Here is a 17,312-nt window from a genome sequence, read left to right as displayed (position 1 = left end):
ACTGGGGTCTGCAAGAGGCCACCCTGGGAGGTTTTTGGCAGGGTGTTGCCCCATTTGTTTGTTATTGCTCTACATCCCCTAGTCCAATATCAGCCTTTTCCACTTCTTTGACATATTCCAGAAGGCATAGGCCTCCGTTTGGTCTTACTTCAGTTTTTCCCCCAGTCATTTCTGAGATGACCCTGCTCACCACAATTAAAACATTTGAAACCATTGGTCATCTCTAGGAGTCTAGTGGCAGCTTCTCCTATTACAGCCATATGAGGCAAGCAAGATCCAACATTAGCTGTATATTTAATTCACTCATCTATTGATGTTGACCTTGCCCTCAGTGGTCTGATCACATACTTGCATTCAGCGTTTCCATTTTCAAGGGTAAAGACTCAATTATTGCATTTGTTGGTGCTGAATCTGATATACTCCGTTCTACAGCTGAGGTTAACCTTTGTGAAAAGTCGGGGAAGGTTTCTTTTGGACCTTGTATGACTTGAATAAATGATTCAAGTCTTTTCCCTGATTCTGTGACTTTGTCCCAGATCTTTAAGGCTAACAATCATCACAATGCCAGAGTTTCTTCGTCATATATAGCCTGCACCTCTAACTCAGCAAAGCAACCCTTACCAAGCAGTGAATCTGTGGAAATCTCTCTACCCTGGCACTATTTTGTTATACTATTTCCCTTTCCTCATTTCTCCATTAGAACCATTGTAAACATGCAGCAGGTGTCAGTATTGCTTTTGCCATATGTTTCCCATATTGGGCGACTATTCTCTTTTTAATAGCCCAAGAAGTCAGGATTTCTTTTACAAATGGTAAATGCATTCCAAAATTAGTGACATGTTCCTTAAATTTTCTCAGATCTAACACATCCATGGGTTGCCATTCAAATTCCTGATAACCCTGTGAATGATCATCACCTGGAAGTCTTTGTTGTATATTAACTGGTTAGATTATAGTTTGTTTTCTAATAGCATTTGGTTGGCTTTCTCTAATTTTATCTTCTATCTCTACCTGAGTATTTTCCTTAATTGAAATTTTAAATTCCTCCCTTAATGTCTGTGTCCATGCTTCATCTCTCCTTTTGTCACTCAGTCTTCCTGTTCCTTGAGTTCATGTATTCTCTTTTCAAGGTTCCGGATCTACATTTTAATTTTTTCTTTATATTGCAATTCTGATAGTCTGCTGTCCATTTTATTTTGGTTAATTTTAAAAGGTTATTTTTTAAGTCTTAATTCCAATACTCATTATTTTCTCTCTGCTGCTCAGTCTGATCTGTGAGCTGCTACATGGTTTGTTCTAAAATCTTTTCCAGCTACTGTCTCCCACCTTCATTTTCATCTTTCTGTCTCTTTTTCTGATCTATATTTTCCTGTGTCTTCAATTCTAGTGCTTCCTCCAGGCCACATTGCCAAGTCTTAAATTTCTCTTTCTGTTGTTCCTGATGCTCTGTAATTTCCTGTATCTTTGTTCTAATTCTTGCTTCCATAATCTTAACTTCTCTTTATGTTGTAATTCTAATATTGTAGCATCTGCCTTATTTTGATATAGATAGCACATAGCTGGCTTTAGTAAATTGTCCTCTAGACTTTGCTTCTTTTGACCAATAAAATTCTGAACCTTTAGTTTTAGTGTTACTTATAATCTCTTTTCTAAGGCAAGGACATTATATGTCTTTCTTTTAATCCTATTATTTTCCATCCCACTGTACTAGATTTGTAACTTTTGGGTTATTTTGTGGCAAGTTTGGTTTCAATAAGAGCTATCTTTGTGACTTTTTCATTGGAACCATTTGTTAGAACCTGTTGAACTCCCCACTAGACACACAACTGAAGGGAATCTCTCCCTTCTCTCTGAATCTCTCTGTAGCAAAGATTACAGCTAAGTCCCCACTAGTCTATACAGTGAACAGTCAGGATAAGCTCAGGGTACAATCAGTTTCATGTTATTAGTATCATTATTATTAGTATTAGTAGTACTAGCAGCAGCAGCAGTAGTTGTTGTTATGCTGCTGCTGTTTTTATCATTAGCTTTATTCTGAGAGTAATATAATTGTTTCCTCTTTTCCTTCTCTTTATCCAGTCCCTCCATTCACCTCTTTTTACTCCATGTTAAATTCATGGCCTCTTTTTCATCAAGCATTGTTACACAGATATATGGATATGTATATGCACATATAATATATAAAAATCATCTTCATGCACCATTTACACTTTTGGATAACTAAATGGTGTGGCCTTTTATTAGCAGAAAGTTTATTTGAAATTTAAGTGGAAAAAATTAAGTGTGATGACACTTGGGTGACTTAAATTCTGAATTGTTTCAGAACACAGCCAATAAATCAAAAAGACTTAGTACTGGGCATGATCATTGAGGAATATACATCAGCCACTTTCACAATGATATCATGTGTGCTAGTGAAAGGAAAAGCCAAGAAGAGAACCAATGTGGGCATTTTTTCACACTTAGCAAAAACTCAAGAGTAAAGTTTTAAGCAAATGTACTTTCTAGCTTATTTTTAAGATTTTGCATTTTTTTATAAATCATAAAATAACCGATAAAATATTTAATACTTCTGATTATGAAAAATTCTAAACTCAAATAGAAAACAAAACTTATAATTCAGCTAAATAAATTACAGCAGTATATTTACTATCAAATATATTTAATTCAAGACATCATTCTACATTATTCTCTGAAAGTAGAAAGTTATTTATGTCTCAAATATCACATGAAGTATATTTTTGATATAGATAGCACATATGAACAGATTTTTAATAATGATCTCTACAAACTGACTCCATTCTTATCTAAAATCTCAATACTTCCTAGATATTTGACTGTGCCTATGCATTCATAATACCTATTATACATTTTCATTTCAAATTGCCTTTCATCCAGTAAAAGAAGAAAATGACAGATCTTCACTTTCTAATAAAATAATACTTGTCCATCTCTATAGTACAACAGGAAAGGAAGAACATACTCTGCAGGTAAAGCAGTCTCCTTCTCATGTCCCTTGAGAAAATAATAAATATAAGCATTTTGCCTAGGAAAGTTGGAAATTCCCTAAACTTTTAAAATCTCAGTAGAGCTTCTCAGGCACCTGGGAGACCTTTTTGCTAGTTTATAAACCAGTATTAAACCTTTGAAGTAAACACTTCCTCTTCATATTGAGTGAAGAGCTTCCTGTGTCAGAGAGGAGAGTTCTGGCATCAGAAGCTCTTGAATGAGAAGGTGTTGTCTACTCCACAGTGAGTGAAGTATTCTGAAAAGAAGTTATAGCATCTAGTGAACTCTGAGAAAGTCCATTTAAGCAATGCTGTATAAAATAACAACTTAATATTTGATTCAGTTTATAAAATTTCAAAAATACCATCATATGTATTTGTTTCCTATGATAAAAATGATCAATACCAAAAGAGCTACATTGCTGAGCTAGAAAGTATTTGGAAAATTATATAGGAGAATTTTATTTGAATAAATAATAATTAGAAATTACATTGTTGATTAGTTGTATTTTCTATGTAGTATTTATTGTATTTGTCAATAGTTTTTCTAAGAGTTAATGTCATGAGTGCACATTGTGTTTTAAAAGCTAAATGGATCGGAACATGTGGGTTTTGTTTAATAACTTTTCTGGGAGTCGGTTTCTCGTAAAAATGCACTTAGGCATTCATTAGAATTAAATAAACCAATAATTTATTTCATTCAGAAACTAAAGCAAATGCAATGGCAAATAAAGTAAATGATACAAAGAAAATATATTTAATTAATAAGATAATTTAATTAATCAATATTAATTGATCAATAACTTAATTTTTATTTATTATTTCTTTGCAATTAAAGGGAAAACCACATGCTTAGAAAGATGCCTCCTTCACATAGCAGTTCATCCAAAAATAGTCCTTTCCTTCATATAAGTATTGCACTTATGTTTTCTAATGATGTTTGTTTTTTCTACACACATTCCATGATACTCAAATAGTAACTATGACTATTCAAGGCCAATTTCAAATTACCAGTTTAAAAATATTTTTATCTGGTTTGGAACTCTTTCCACATTGGATAGTCAATTTCAACCTTGCCTATGTGCTTTTTTTTTTTTAAACTTTTCATGTGGTTGATAATTTGCCTCAAAAAAGGTGAATTCTCATTCAAAAGATGAGTGAGAAGCTACATAATATTAGAGTTAGACTTTGATGATGAAAATATGTATAGACATATATCTGATTCAACATTTATATGTCCTTTAGGTTTATTTACAGATACTATCAATAGCAATTACTTCATCTATTTGTCTATGGCAGTTTCAATATTGTGAACCAGTAAATATGTTTCAACTTTAGCATTGGAATATGGAGATGTACTAACACAGTCTTAAATAATGTTTTTAACTGAAAATTTCTTTCTTCCTTCTTCTCTTTTTCTGTTACCATCTTTGTCTATGTTTATTTTTTCAATCTTTATTTATATTGGGTTTTTCTTCTATCCATTATATATTTGAGCTAAAATGAGTGATTAGGAACTAGATGAAATAAATGGACTTAATCTGTACAATACTCTCAAAACATGAATTGTACATAGAGATGATTTATGCATATTTCATTAGTTTATGCATGTATGTGTGTCGATCCATATGGTGAATGTGTATATAAATATCTCATTTTAGAATCATATATACAATTTATATTTCATATTATTATTTTATGCTATCATTTTAATGAAGTCATGTATATATCTATATATCTATATATCTATATCTATATCTATATCTATATCTATATCTATATCCATATCTATATCTATATCTATATCTATATCTATATATCTTCTATTGATTTACAATTATAACAAAATTTTATTTTATAATACCCAAAATTATCCTTGATATGCTTGTGATAAACTGAATTCTATGACATAGAAGAAAGAAATTATAATTGATTAACCTTTAGGAAGTGAATGACTACATCCTTTTTATCTAATGTTTCATAAGACTAATCCACATAGCAGCATTAAAACATCATACCAATATTACAAAAGTAATAGAAACAAGTAGAATTTGCTGAAATCAGGTTATTAAATTCTATCATTTAAATAAAGTCAAATTTATATGCTTATAGAAATATCATTGATAGTAATCACTTAGATAATTCAGAAAATATTTCAAAGAAACCAAAATGTTGTTAAAGATAATATTAGAATATGAGTCAATGGGGGAAATATAATGACAATTCAAAACCTTATGAGTGCAATTATTGAAGCAGAAGTTGATAATTCTCTATCAGTTGATTAAATGATCTTTGGAGGAGATAAAATTGCAGTTATTTAAGAATGAAAAAATCAGATTTTGTTCAATGAGTATGAAAGGCACATGGAAGAATAAATGGTGTAATTACATCATTTGGCTTGAGGGAAGTTATAAATTCAGAAACTAATAAAAGGGTATAATATTAGATTTTATGAACAATGAATTTATAAATGTTAACCTATACAAAATGATTTATCCTGTCATTTCTCATTTCAAGCCTACATGATTAAAATAAAAGCATTTTAAAAATAGGAAAATCAGCACAGAGATAACCAAAGACAAACTCTTTATACATTACACTTATAATTCAAATCTTTTATGATCCTTCCTGACTTCTTGCTCTCAGAACCACAAATCAAATAAGCAAGCATTTCATTTTCAGAAAAAATAAGCTGTAAAGATTTACAAGTGTGCAAATAACAACATGAAAAACCCTGTATACTCTATAACAAATGTCCAAAAAAATCTTTATGTATGGAACAAGTAGAGATATATACACAAGACTTTAGGACACTTAAAAGATAAAGCACTAAAAGTAATATTTAAACAAAAATGCTGGTGAGAACACAGATCTCTGAGTTTACTCACTATGATATGGGGCAATATATAATCGTCTAGAAGTTGAGAGTGTAAGACACGGAAGCCTGGGATTTGTCCTTGACATAAAAATATTTCTAGTACCGAGAGTCTAGTAATTTCACAATTATGACAGGAATTTCCTTTAATAATCAACTGTTGGACAAAATTATGGAAGAAAACACACACACACACATTAGTGAATGTTTAGTGTCATTGAGAAACCATTCTTCTGACAAAACATTTGGGCAAGTTTTATTAAGTTAATTTGAAACCAATATAATATATCAATTTAATAGTAATTTTTAAATGTGTACCGTCATAGGATCCCAATATCATTCTAATATAAGATGTCTTCAGTTTCCTGAAGGTTTACTAGTGTATGATTTTAGCCACAATCCTCAAAGTCTGTCTCTCCCAGTCTCTGATCAGCAATCTGGCATTTGATGTTTTCTTTCTTCATGCACATGAGATCAGAGAGTATTTATGCTTTCTCTTTCTCTTTTCATATAACATAATCAATTCCTGCTATTGTGTCTTTCAATTATTTTTTTCATTTAAAATTTAAATTACATAGCTCTGTGGTAATTTATGTATCCATACAAAAATAAATGTATAATCATTTTCTTCTCAGTTTTTGGCTATTATAGGTGTTGCATATGAATAATTCTATATAAACCTTTATGATCATGTATGTTTGTTTCTATTAAATAAATTCATAGTAATGCAATCACTGGGTAAATATTCAGTACATCATAAGTCTTTATTTTACTTGAAAAAGAAACTGTCGAAAAATCTTCCATTAGACACTGTACAAAATTCTATGTCCCATCAACCCTTTCTGAGAATTCTAGCCCTTCCAATCTCTGCCCAAAATTTGATAACCAAATCTGAAGTCTCCATACCTTGATTTTTCCATTTCATGCATTAAAATATAGTTTTACTTATTACTCAGTTTTCAAGTTTCTGACTTGGTTTGTCTTTTATAGATCTATGAGTGTCCTGGACTACAGTTGCACCTACAACTCATCATGTCAGATTTGAATACTACTTCAAATTGGGCCACTTTTTCCTTCATTGGTATCCCTGGTCTAGAAGCTGCACATATGTGGATCTCCATCCCCTTCTGTCTCCTGTACCTGGTAGCACTTGGGGGCAACATTCTTCTCCTTCTTCTGGTTAGGGCAGAGCAGAACCTTCATGAACCCCAGTTCTACTTTTTGGCCATGCTAGCCCTCACTGACCTTGGCCTCTCATTGTCAACCATGCCTAGTGTCTTGGCTATCTTCTGGTTTGATATTCACGATGTCGGTCTGGATGCCTGTCTGACACAAATGTTCTTTATTCACACGCTCTCCTCTGTAGAATCAGGTGTTTTGGTGGCCATGGCTTTTGACCGTTTGGTTGCTATCTGTGCTCCACTAACCTACACCAGAATCTTGAATCACCACACTGTGATCTGCCTCAGTGGAGCGGCCCTCATACGAGGAGCCACTCTATTGGCACCTCTGCCATTTTTCCTCAGGGCATTTCCTTTTTGTGGAGCCAATATCCTCTCTCACTCCTATTGCTACTACCCAGATATGCTTAACTTGGCCTGCGGAGACATCACATTCAGCAGTGTCTATGGATTGGTCTGTGTAGTTTGCACATTTGCAGTGGACGTAATCTTCATCTTAGTTTCATACATGAAGATCTTGGGCACTGTGATGAAACTGGGGATCCAAGATCGAAACTGGAAATCCCTGCAAACCTGTGTCTGTCACCTCTGCACGGTGCTGGTGTTTTATTTGCCTCTCATCAGCCTTGCAGTACTGCATCGTTACACCCAAGAAACATCTCCAATTCTCTACACCACCATGAGCAATGCCTACCTCCTCATGACCCCACTGCTAAATCCTGTGGTTTATAGCCTCAAATCCAGGCAGATCCAAGCTGCCTTGCGCAAGCGATTTGGAGTGCAACGTGTTGTTGCTGGGGAATGAGGTTTGTTTATGTATGAAAAACTGCAATGATCTTTAAAATACTTTTCAGGCTCTACTAAGTGCCAAATAGTGTTGTAGGCACCATGAGTTCTAACATTAAACAGTACTCGTGCCCTCATAAGGAAAATAAGGTGCAAAGGATCAGCAGAAAGCTTTAAAAAGAGAACAAATATGATTGTGTTTGTTGATTAATGAATGATTTTGGTAGAAATGAGGAAAAATAATTAGGAATCTGAATTCAAATTTACTGAATACCACCATGACTGAGAGGTTGAGGGATCTAACTTTATGTCATATACAATTCATGAAGGTCTAGGTATAGAGTAAAACAAAGATATCACACAATTCATGATTTAATGTTTCTTAAGACATTACAAAATAAAAATGGACGATAAGTATTTGATTGTCTATTTCATAATACCTGATGACATCATAATAATTATCAATAACACTAGATAAAAAGTACTCTCTGAAAAGAGGTTTTAAAAAGTTCAAGAAGTGGTTAATAGCATTCATTGAGAAGTGATACTTTAACCAGACCTTCTCTGTATCCAAGTTAAATGTAGCTATTTACATCTTGTCTTCCAAAACAGAGAAAGAAACACTCAATTATCTCAGATGATAAATAAGCATGTAAGCATCTGACAATGCTTTAAGAAACTAGGCTGATGGCAGGGCAGTGGTGGCGCACACCTTTAATCCTAGCACTTGGGAGGCAGAGGCAGGAGAATTTCTGAGTTCAAGGCCAGCCTGGTCTACAGAGTGAGTTCCAGGACAGCCAGGGCTACACAGAGAAACCCTGTCTCAAAAAAAAAAAAAACAAACAAAAAAAAAAGAAAAGGAAAAAGAAACTAGGCTCACCATGTGGCATTGGTCAGCCCTGAAAATGTACATACAGATAAAATTATACAGACTGAGAAGGTTGTATTTAGGAATATATATATACATATATATATATATGTAACAATCATTAATGAAAAAGGAGGCTATGACTTTTAAACAAAACAAGGATGTTTATATGAGAAAGCTTGCAAGAAGCAAAGGTAAGGGGAAATTAGGTAATTATAGTATAATCTGATAAAAGGAAAAGAATTAATAATAATAAAAAGAAAGTTAAGTGAGTTTCTAAATAATAGCTGATCAAAACAATTTTACTATTATGTTTGACACATTTAGTAATTAGAAAAAGAAGGCACAATTGTCATACAGCTTTCACTCTAGTACAGAAGCCAGGGCAAAGCTTGCAATGATGTCACTTGCTCTGACTGGGGGTCAAGAGCTGCTCAGAAGATGGAAATCACATGACTGATATATTAAATGATTGAAAATGGTCCCAATTCTAAACGCATTCACTGGGCTCTGCTCTGTCAGACACTTAACTGGCTAGAGGTAGGTGTTTTAACTAGCACTGAGTGTGGCCTTTTCTCTGGGAAAGAGATCATTTGAGAAGCATCAGAAACACAAATGAAGGGAACTTGTGTGTTCCCATCCCCTCCAGCCCAAGTACATTTCCAGATATCCAGAAAACTAACATCAATTCAAATGTTTCTTTTCAGAGACCATGGAAAAGGAAGTTTGAGAGACTATTTATATTGGGGGTATACTTATTTTGTAAAACTTAGCAATTATGTTCCATAAAACATGTTTTAAGAATAATTTCTCGAGGCAGGTGGATTTCTGAGTTCGAGGCCAGCCTGGTCTACAGAGTGAGTTCCAGGACAGCCAGGGCTATACAGAGAAACCCTGTCTCGGTAAACCAGAGAAGAGAGAGAGAGAGAGAGAGAGAGAGAGAGAGAGAGAGAGAGAGAGAGAGAGAGAGAGAGATTTCTCAAATCTTTTTAAACTTTTATCATCCTTTTACATCTTTAATATTGAAAAATTAATTAATATTTTATGCCATTATAGATTTGTATTAGTAACTTCATTTTAAAAGAATTATTTTCATTTTATGATGAGTGTTTTTCTTCCATATATGTATGTAGAATACATACATTTCTGTTTTTCACAGTAATCAGAAAAGGGCATTCAGTCTCCATAAATTGGAGTTACAAATGGTTGTGAGGCACCACATGGGTGCTAGGAACTAAACCTGGATCCTCTGCAAGTGCATCACATGTTTTAACCACTAATACATTTCTTCAGTACCAATAACTTGTAATTAATGGGACATAAATTTATCTAAACATATTAAATCCATTTGATTGCTTTCAAATAATTTGGAAAATAATAAGCAATTTTGAAAAACTTGATAGTTGACACTATTAAGTATTAGCGATTGGCTGGGTGATGCTCAATGTATAGAGTTTTCCTAGGATGCTGGAGGTACTGGGTTGATCACCAGCACTAGTGCAATACAAGACAATGAACAGCTCTATAACTAATGTACCTAAATATATAAGACATTGATATATTTAGACATTGTTCTTTGATATAAAATTCTGAAATATAACAGCAGAAAAATTAATTCTGATTCCTGTTCAAGAAACTAATTTGATAAATAAAAGGAAGCAAATTCATTAAAATAAATAATAATTATAGAAATACTGTCATGTTTTGATTTTATTGAAAACATTTAACTCATATTTTCATTATTGAGCATATTTTGTGTAATTTCAAAGAATTATTTTTTATTTATCTTCATTTTTGTAACTATCTTTACCAAGAACAAGACTTCTTAAAATATTTACAATATTTACCATATCTGCTATAAGAATATCATCTGAAGAAGATGGTTTATATTTCAGAATAAGTCTTGACAGTTAGCTTTTGGTGTTAAATTAACATTCTTTTTTTCCTACATGGTTATCATGTTTTATCAGTAAAATTTGTTGAAAAGATTAGAATTTACTCATTTTGCTATATTTTTAAAAACTCATTCAGTTTATTTGGTTATTTATTTATTCTGTTCATGTGGAGGATAGAGAGTAGCAAGTAGTTCTTAGTTTTCCCTTCCAACATTTGAGTCTCAGAAATGGAACTGGTATCCTCAGGCTTTGAAGTAAGTGTCTCTGTCAGATAAGCCATCTTGCCTATCTTGATAATCACTTTTTCAGAAAAGAAGCCAAATATTTTTCTCTTGTATGTGTGTAGATTTTTCTAAGCTTATAGTTGTCTCCTGATATTCTTTGTTTGTCTTTTGAATTATAAATACTTTATAAGATTTAGCAGTTAATTAAATGATAGTATTTTTTATCCCTAATTAATGATTCAAAGTTGATGTTTATTTATCATGGCATCTCTAGGGAAAAGACCTAATTTAATCTTGGCTCTCTATTTTTCCTATCATTACTAATAAAATTGAACATTTTTAGTTTAAAATGTTTGTTTTCTCTTGAACAGTAGTCTCAGAATACCATTAGTTTGTTTTAGTTGATAATCCTATTGTTGATCATCCTTAACCCACTCTTGCCTTACTTCATCACTGTTGGAACAATAGGTGTGTGTATGTGTGTGTTCATATGTATATTTTCTTAACAAGTAAAGAGAGAAGTGGAGAAAGAAATAGAGAGGGGGAGAGGGAAGAAGGGAGGGGGAGAGAGATTGCATGCTGCAGTACCTTTGGGAACATCAACTTACACAATAAATATTCCATTGGCAATTCTGAGGGAAGAGAAGTGCAAGCCTCACTCAACTTCTCCAGCCACAGACACTGAGGTAAAGGGAAGCCTGGGAGTGCTTGGGACTCTACCTAGAATATGGATGGAGATTAGACAATGAGGAAAAGGAATGTAAATGTAATGGTCAGACTTTTTTTTTCTTCACATTGAAGAGTTCTTTTACATTAACATTAAGGCACAGCATTGTTGCGTTAGTCTTAGTCCATTCTGATTAATACTCATACGTTTATACAGGGGAAGTCTTAAACATTACTGGACAAAAGTTGTTAAGTATGGAGCGACAATTTGATGATATAACACTGATTTAAAACCATACTGAAACATACTGAAGAGTGAGATCATTCACTATTAGTCATTGAAGCAAATATATTTTAATCCTGGTTCTTCCTTGGGAAACTAAAATATGCTTAAAATGTATGTCTTTTCATGTAGTCTTTTCCTCTTATTTTCTGAAGACCACAAAAATGGATTTAGAAAAAGGAAACTGAAGTCACATCATTGACTTTGCTTTAAAAAAAAAAAAAACAGAAAAAAAAAAAAACAAAAATTAAACCAAACCTTTGTAAGTGCAAAGTTCATTGCAAAGCTGTCTTTGTAATACAATCAGCATTGTCTTGGCATAATCTCACTCTTCTCTGCCTCCCATCAGCCACTCTCTTCTCTCTTGAGCTATCTATCAGCTTTTCTCTTCCACATGCCTTTGGCCCTTGGTTTCTCCCTCATTTATAACTCTTTTCTCTGTGTATGTTCCTTATGACTTACAATCAGTTTCATAAACACACTGGCATTAATGTCTTCCGTGCTTGATATACTTTAAGATAATAATCACATATGCCCAGTAAAACTGTTTTGTGTAAATGCTTATACAATGTTGAACTTTTTCTTAAATTTACATTTTTATTCAAGGGCTTTTACATCTTTTCTGATAAGGTTGAGAATAGGTCATTTAGTTCACTTTCTAAAAATGTTACTGTTTGTACAGCTGTATGTCATGGCAAGTTTTAAAATAATATGAATTATATTGTAAACAAAAATATTTAATAGTATATCTGAAGAGCATAGAAAATGCCTCTATATGGTCTATTCAAGAAATATGTAATTAGTTACTGAATTGATAAATAAATGGATTCCACAAGACAGCAGCCAGTTCCGGGTTGCTCTTGAATGACACTGGATTTAGACTGCCATTTATTCTGGCCAAGTCTTGCCTTCACAGATTCTTAATATCCTTAAGGAGGAGACATCTGCTTCCCTCTTTACATTGTACACATGTCTTGGAAAATAGACAGAAGAGGCCATGAAATCAAAGGAAAATGAAACTGTCACGTGGTAGCCCTACTTAGTGGACAGTTTTAATTACTCCAACTCTGACTCTCCTTTCTTATTCTCTCCAGTTTTGTCTATTCCTGTCTGAACTTGGGAGCTATCTATGGCTCTGTGGAACAAACAGATTATGTTTTAATGGAAATTATGTCATAGTTCCTGAACAATTTCTTTATCTCTTACCTAGTTCTTTTCTCTCTTATAAAAAAGTATAGTATTTAATCTTTAAATGAATGGACACTTAAAAAAAACATTTTTGTGTATGTCTAATTTTTATTTTATTGAAAATGTGAAGGGAAGTTTAATATTTATTCTACAGTTAAAGAAGTTAAGAATGTACATATAGACAGTATTCTTGATTTGAGCTTTTCTATAATGTTATTTTAAAATATATTTAGTATTCATTTTTTTTGGATAAAATGAGCACTTATTCATTTCTGGGGGGTGTTCAAACACTTAGAGCCAGTGTGGTAGTTCTATATAGAAATCAATGTGGTGGTACCTCAAGAATTTGATAAAAGATCTGCCACACAATCCAGATATATCCATCTTAAGCATATATTCTAAGGATTCCACATATTACTACAAATAGTATGAGAAGGTATACATTTTATTTGTCCAGGTCAACACTTTTGGATAGCAAAATATTACCTTGTTAAAATTGTGGGGTTTTTCAATAGCATTGTATATTCTATTCCCAATGTCTTTTTAATTATCTCCTTTTTCCTTAATGGCTTCTTTTTCTATTGAAAGTTGTTCTTCTCTCATACAGTATATTTCTACTATATTTTTCCTTCTCACTACTCCTTCCAGCCCCCATCCACATTTCTTCTCTCCAATGGATCCATTCCCAATCTGTCTGCTTCAGAAAGGAACAGGCCTCCAAAAGATACCATCCAAACATGATAAAACAATATACAGTAAGACAAGGCAAAAGCCCTCACATAGAAAGCAACCCAACAAGAGGAAAGAATCCCAGGAAGAAGCAAAAGTGTCAAAGAAACACCCACTTCCACTGTTAGATGTCCCACAAAAACGCTGCGCTAACAGCTGTAACACATATGCAGAAGACCTGATTCAGACCACATGTTTTCTGAGCTTGATGGTTCAGTCCCCAGGAGCCCGTACGGGCCCTGCCAAACTTATTCTGTGCTGGGCTTTTTGGTTTTTATTTTAAATTCTGTTGGTTATTTAATTTGAATATCAAGTAAAAATTCAAGATCAAGTAAAATAGTAATTGCAGTGATATATTTAATTAATGTAGGCTAGTTATGATGAATTCCAGTTAAGAAAATTAATAATATTATTAGATGGACATATCACCAAAATATTTAAGATATCTAACTGTGTGTAGAGTATGGTTTTAGAGATTCCAATTTTAAAGTTTTCTGAAGGTAATATTAGAGATTAAGATGAAAATATGTATTTAAAAGCATCCAGAACCAAAGAATAGATGTAATTAGTTATGGAGGAGGAACTGGTTGAAACTGATACTAGTCATTGTTATTTAATGTCCATAGAACAAAACACACTTAAAAGTATAGAATAATAACTCATTAAAATAGTGAATCATGAAACAATTTCAACAGCATTTCATTTTTTTTCTAGAAATCAAAAAAGATAAATCTTCACAGAAAAATATTTTAGATGGTCAAATACTTTTAAAAGATCACAGAGGGGAAATAAATACCCAAGTGACATAAGCCTATTTTGTAAGCTTTTAATTCTTTATCAATTAATATTAGATATTATTATAAAATTATTGGAATTAATATAAAGAATATGATGATATTTTAAATTTATATTTCTACCACAGGCAAAAAACAGAAGAAAGACCATAAAATGGCACATGCTGAATAATTATATATACTTTATATATTAAACCTAAAATTAAACAAATATTATTAATACATTTATTATAAGTATATTAAATATTATAGATTATTTATTCTTATACATTTAAGTATTTACAAAATATTTTAAAATACTGACAAAGACACCGAATCATCATGCATTTGGAATGGGAATATGTCTAAGTAGACAAATGTGTGCTTGTGGGAGGAGCAGAAGAGAAAGAACAAATGCTTGTTTCTACTCAGATTTCATCTCCTATAGTGAGAAAATAGAGACACTGGATACTCTGCCATCCAGGATAATTTCTTCTGTTTATAATTGTCTGTGTCCATTAATGTATATGTGTTCCACTGTGCACAAGTACACACACACAGAATTTCAAGAGTGACATTACACGTCCTGAGGTATCACTCTCCACCAGGTTCCCTTGAGGAGGGATCCCTCACAGAACCTGCAGATGGGTTTGTAGCCAGTAAGTACCACTGATCTTCCTTCTCCCTCTGAGCCCACAGTGCAGAGGTCTCAGACAGCTGCCACCATTCTCCCTTTTTTCATGTTCTGGAATTTGTAATCAGGTCCTATGCTAGCACAGCGAGTCCCCTTACCCACTTAGCATCACTCCAACCCCATGTATGTTTGTTGAATCTGTTAAGACTTTGAAACTGCCTGATATTTTTTTTTAATGTACTACTACTTATTTTTGCCATGCCATGTCTCTAATTCTAGGCTCTTGGATCCAGCTGGTCTGGGAATGGGCTGAAAACAAAATGAACTACTTATTTTCACTGCCATCTTAACTGGCTTTACACTACATGAAGATTAGTAATGAAAAGTATTATCCACCCTCAAGGCAAGATTCAGGAAAACAATTGTTCCTTGCTATAATTGTTAGTCTCTTTACTCCCAATGAGACTCTTCCTTCACAGGTAATCAGCACATTCTTTAGAACTTCCTGAATCTGACATTTGACTTTCACTTCTTTCTAGGGCTCAGTGTCAGAGAAACTGCTTTGCATAGCGATTCTCACAGTTGTCCATGTCTGAATTTAATACCACATTTCAACCTACTGTCTTCATCCTCACCGGCCTCAGAGGGCTGGTGGGTGCTCGCCTGTGGCTGGGTCCTCTCCTGAGCCTAATGTACATCACCACGTTGGCAGGGAACTGTACTGTAATTTACTTAGTGAGGACTGAAAGGAGTCTGCAGGAGCCCCAGTACCATTTTTTGTCTATGCTGGCCGGGGCTGACATCATCTTGTCTGTCTCCACACTGTTCTCTGTGCTAAAAGTCTTTATCTTTGGCCTCTATGAAATTGCATTTGACAGTTGCCTTGCTCAGCTCTTCTTCGTCCATACATCTTCTTCCATGGGCTCAGGAATCTTGTTAGCTATGGCTTTTGACCGCTTTGTGGCCATCAGTTACCCCCTGCAGTATACGACTATACTTACCAACTCACGAGTTTCCAAGATGGGACTGGCAGCCTTTCTGAGGGGTGTAGCACTCATGACGCCCTTACCTATTCTGCTCAAGAGATTACCATTCTGCAAGGGGCAGCTGCTGTCCTATTCCTACTGTATCCACCCAAATGTCATGAAACTAGCCTGTGGCCAAGTCAAGATCAATATTTTCTATGGGCTTGTTTTGGTTATATTTTCCTTTGGGGTGGACTTTCTGCTCATAGCCATTTCTTACGCTCTGATATTTAAAGCAGTTATGGGGATCGCTTCCAGAGACGGTCAGATGAAGGCGCTCAATACCTGTTTGTCACATATCTTTATTGTCTTTATTTACTATGGCCCTTTGCTGGCGATAACTGTAATGCATCGAATCAGCCGCAGAAGTTCTCCAATAGCACATGCAGTCCTGGGAAATATCTATCTTTTTATGCCCCCAATGCTCAACCCAATTGTATATAGCCTGAAGACCAAGCAGATTCGTTCTGCCCTGAGGAAATCTTTGAAGTTGCAGAGAAGATGAACAGCTCAGAAAGTTAATAACAGTTTCAGTGATGAAAAGTACAATTCTCAATTTCACAGTGAACATGATTGTTTATTTTACTATATTTATATCTGGGATGTATATAATGAAAATAAGATAAAATGTTGAAATTGAAAATTTTATGAATAAAGACATTACATTTATATTATCACGAGTTTTATTTTCTACTATATTTCTTGGTGCATGGTTGGATGGACTTTGCTAACTAAACAGTAAGAAGCAGTTCTTGGTTAGATATTTTGTTAGCTTCTATTCATGGGTACTACATTTTTATAGCTCCAAATGAGGGTTATAATTCAATAACTCCACAAAAGATTCAGAACCGTCATGAAATCCCCAATCCTATTTCTTCACTTTCCGCTGTGCTTTCTTTCCCCTGTTCTTGCTCTATTTTATTTACTAAAATATCCTCCATCTTTCTTGCACTCTTTCTATGAGAAAAAAATGCATACCCAGCGTAGACCGTTTTGACCATCCTTGCTGCAGATTGTGTGGGTCATAGCATTCCATCAGTAAATTATTTTGTATATTTTTTCTCCTCAAAATATACCTGGATCTGCACATCCTTTTAGAGGAACATAGCATTTATCCTGATTTCCAGTAGCTCACACCACTGTTAGCTAGTTTTGCATCTTTCATTTTCTCCAGTTA

At 33.7% G+C, this 17,312-nt stretch overlaps 2 protein-coding genes across 2 annotated transcripts; both read left to right on the top strand.

Moving 5' to 3' along the window:
* The first annotated feature begins 6,915 nt into the window (after positions 1-6,915).
* LOC127680901 (olfactory receptor 51G2-like) lies at positions 6,916-7,869 on the top strand. Its single transcript, XM_052176702.1, has one exon. It carries the CDS (start codon positions 6,916-6,918, stop codon positions 7,867-7,869), a length of 954 nt encoding a protein of 317 aa, XP_052032662.1.
* A 7,829-nt stretch (positions 7,870-15,698) lies between these two features.
* Positions 15,699-16,640, top strand: LOC127680894 (olfactory receptor 51E1-like). The gene has a single exon (XM_052176689.1). The coding sequence runs from the start codon at positions 15,699-15,701 to the stop codon at positions 16,638-16,640; it is 942 nt and encodes a 313-aa protein (XP_052032649.1).
* Positions 16,641-17,312: the final 672 nt, after the last annotated feature.

This window comes from Apodemus sylvaticus, chromosome 1 (assembly GCF_947179515.1).
Source record: "Apodemus sylvaticus chromosome 1, mApoSyl1.1, whole genome shotgun sequence".
NCBI lineage: Eukaryota > Metazoa > Chordata > Mammalia > Rodentia > Muridae > Apodemus > Apodemus sylvaticus.
The sequence above is the reverse complement of the archived record's forward strand: the minus strand, read 5'-3'. Positions and strand labels throughout refer to the sequence as shown.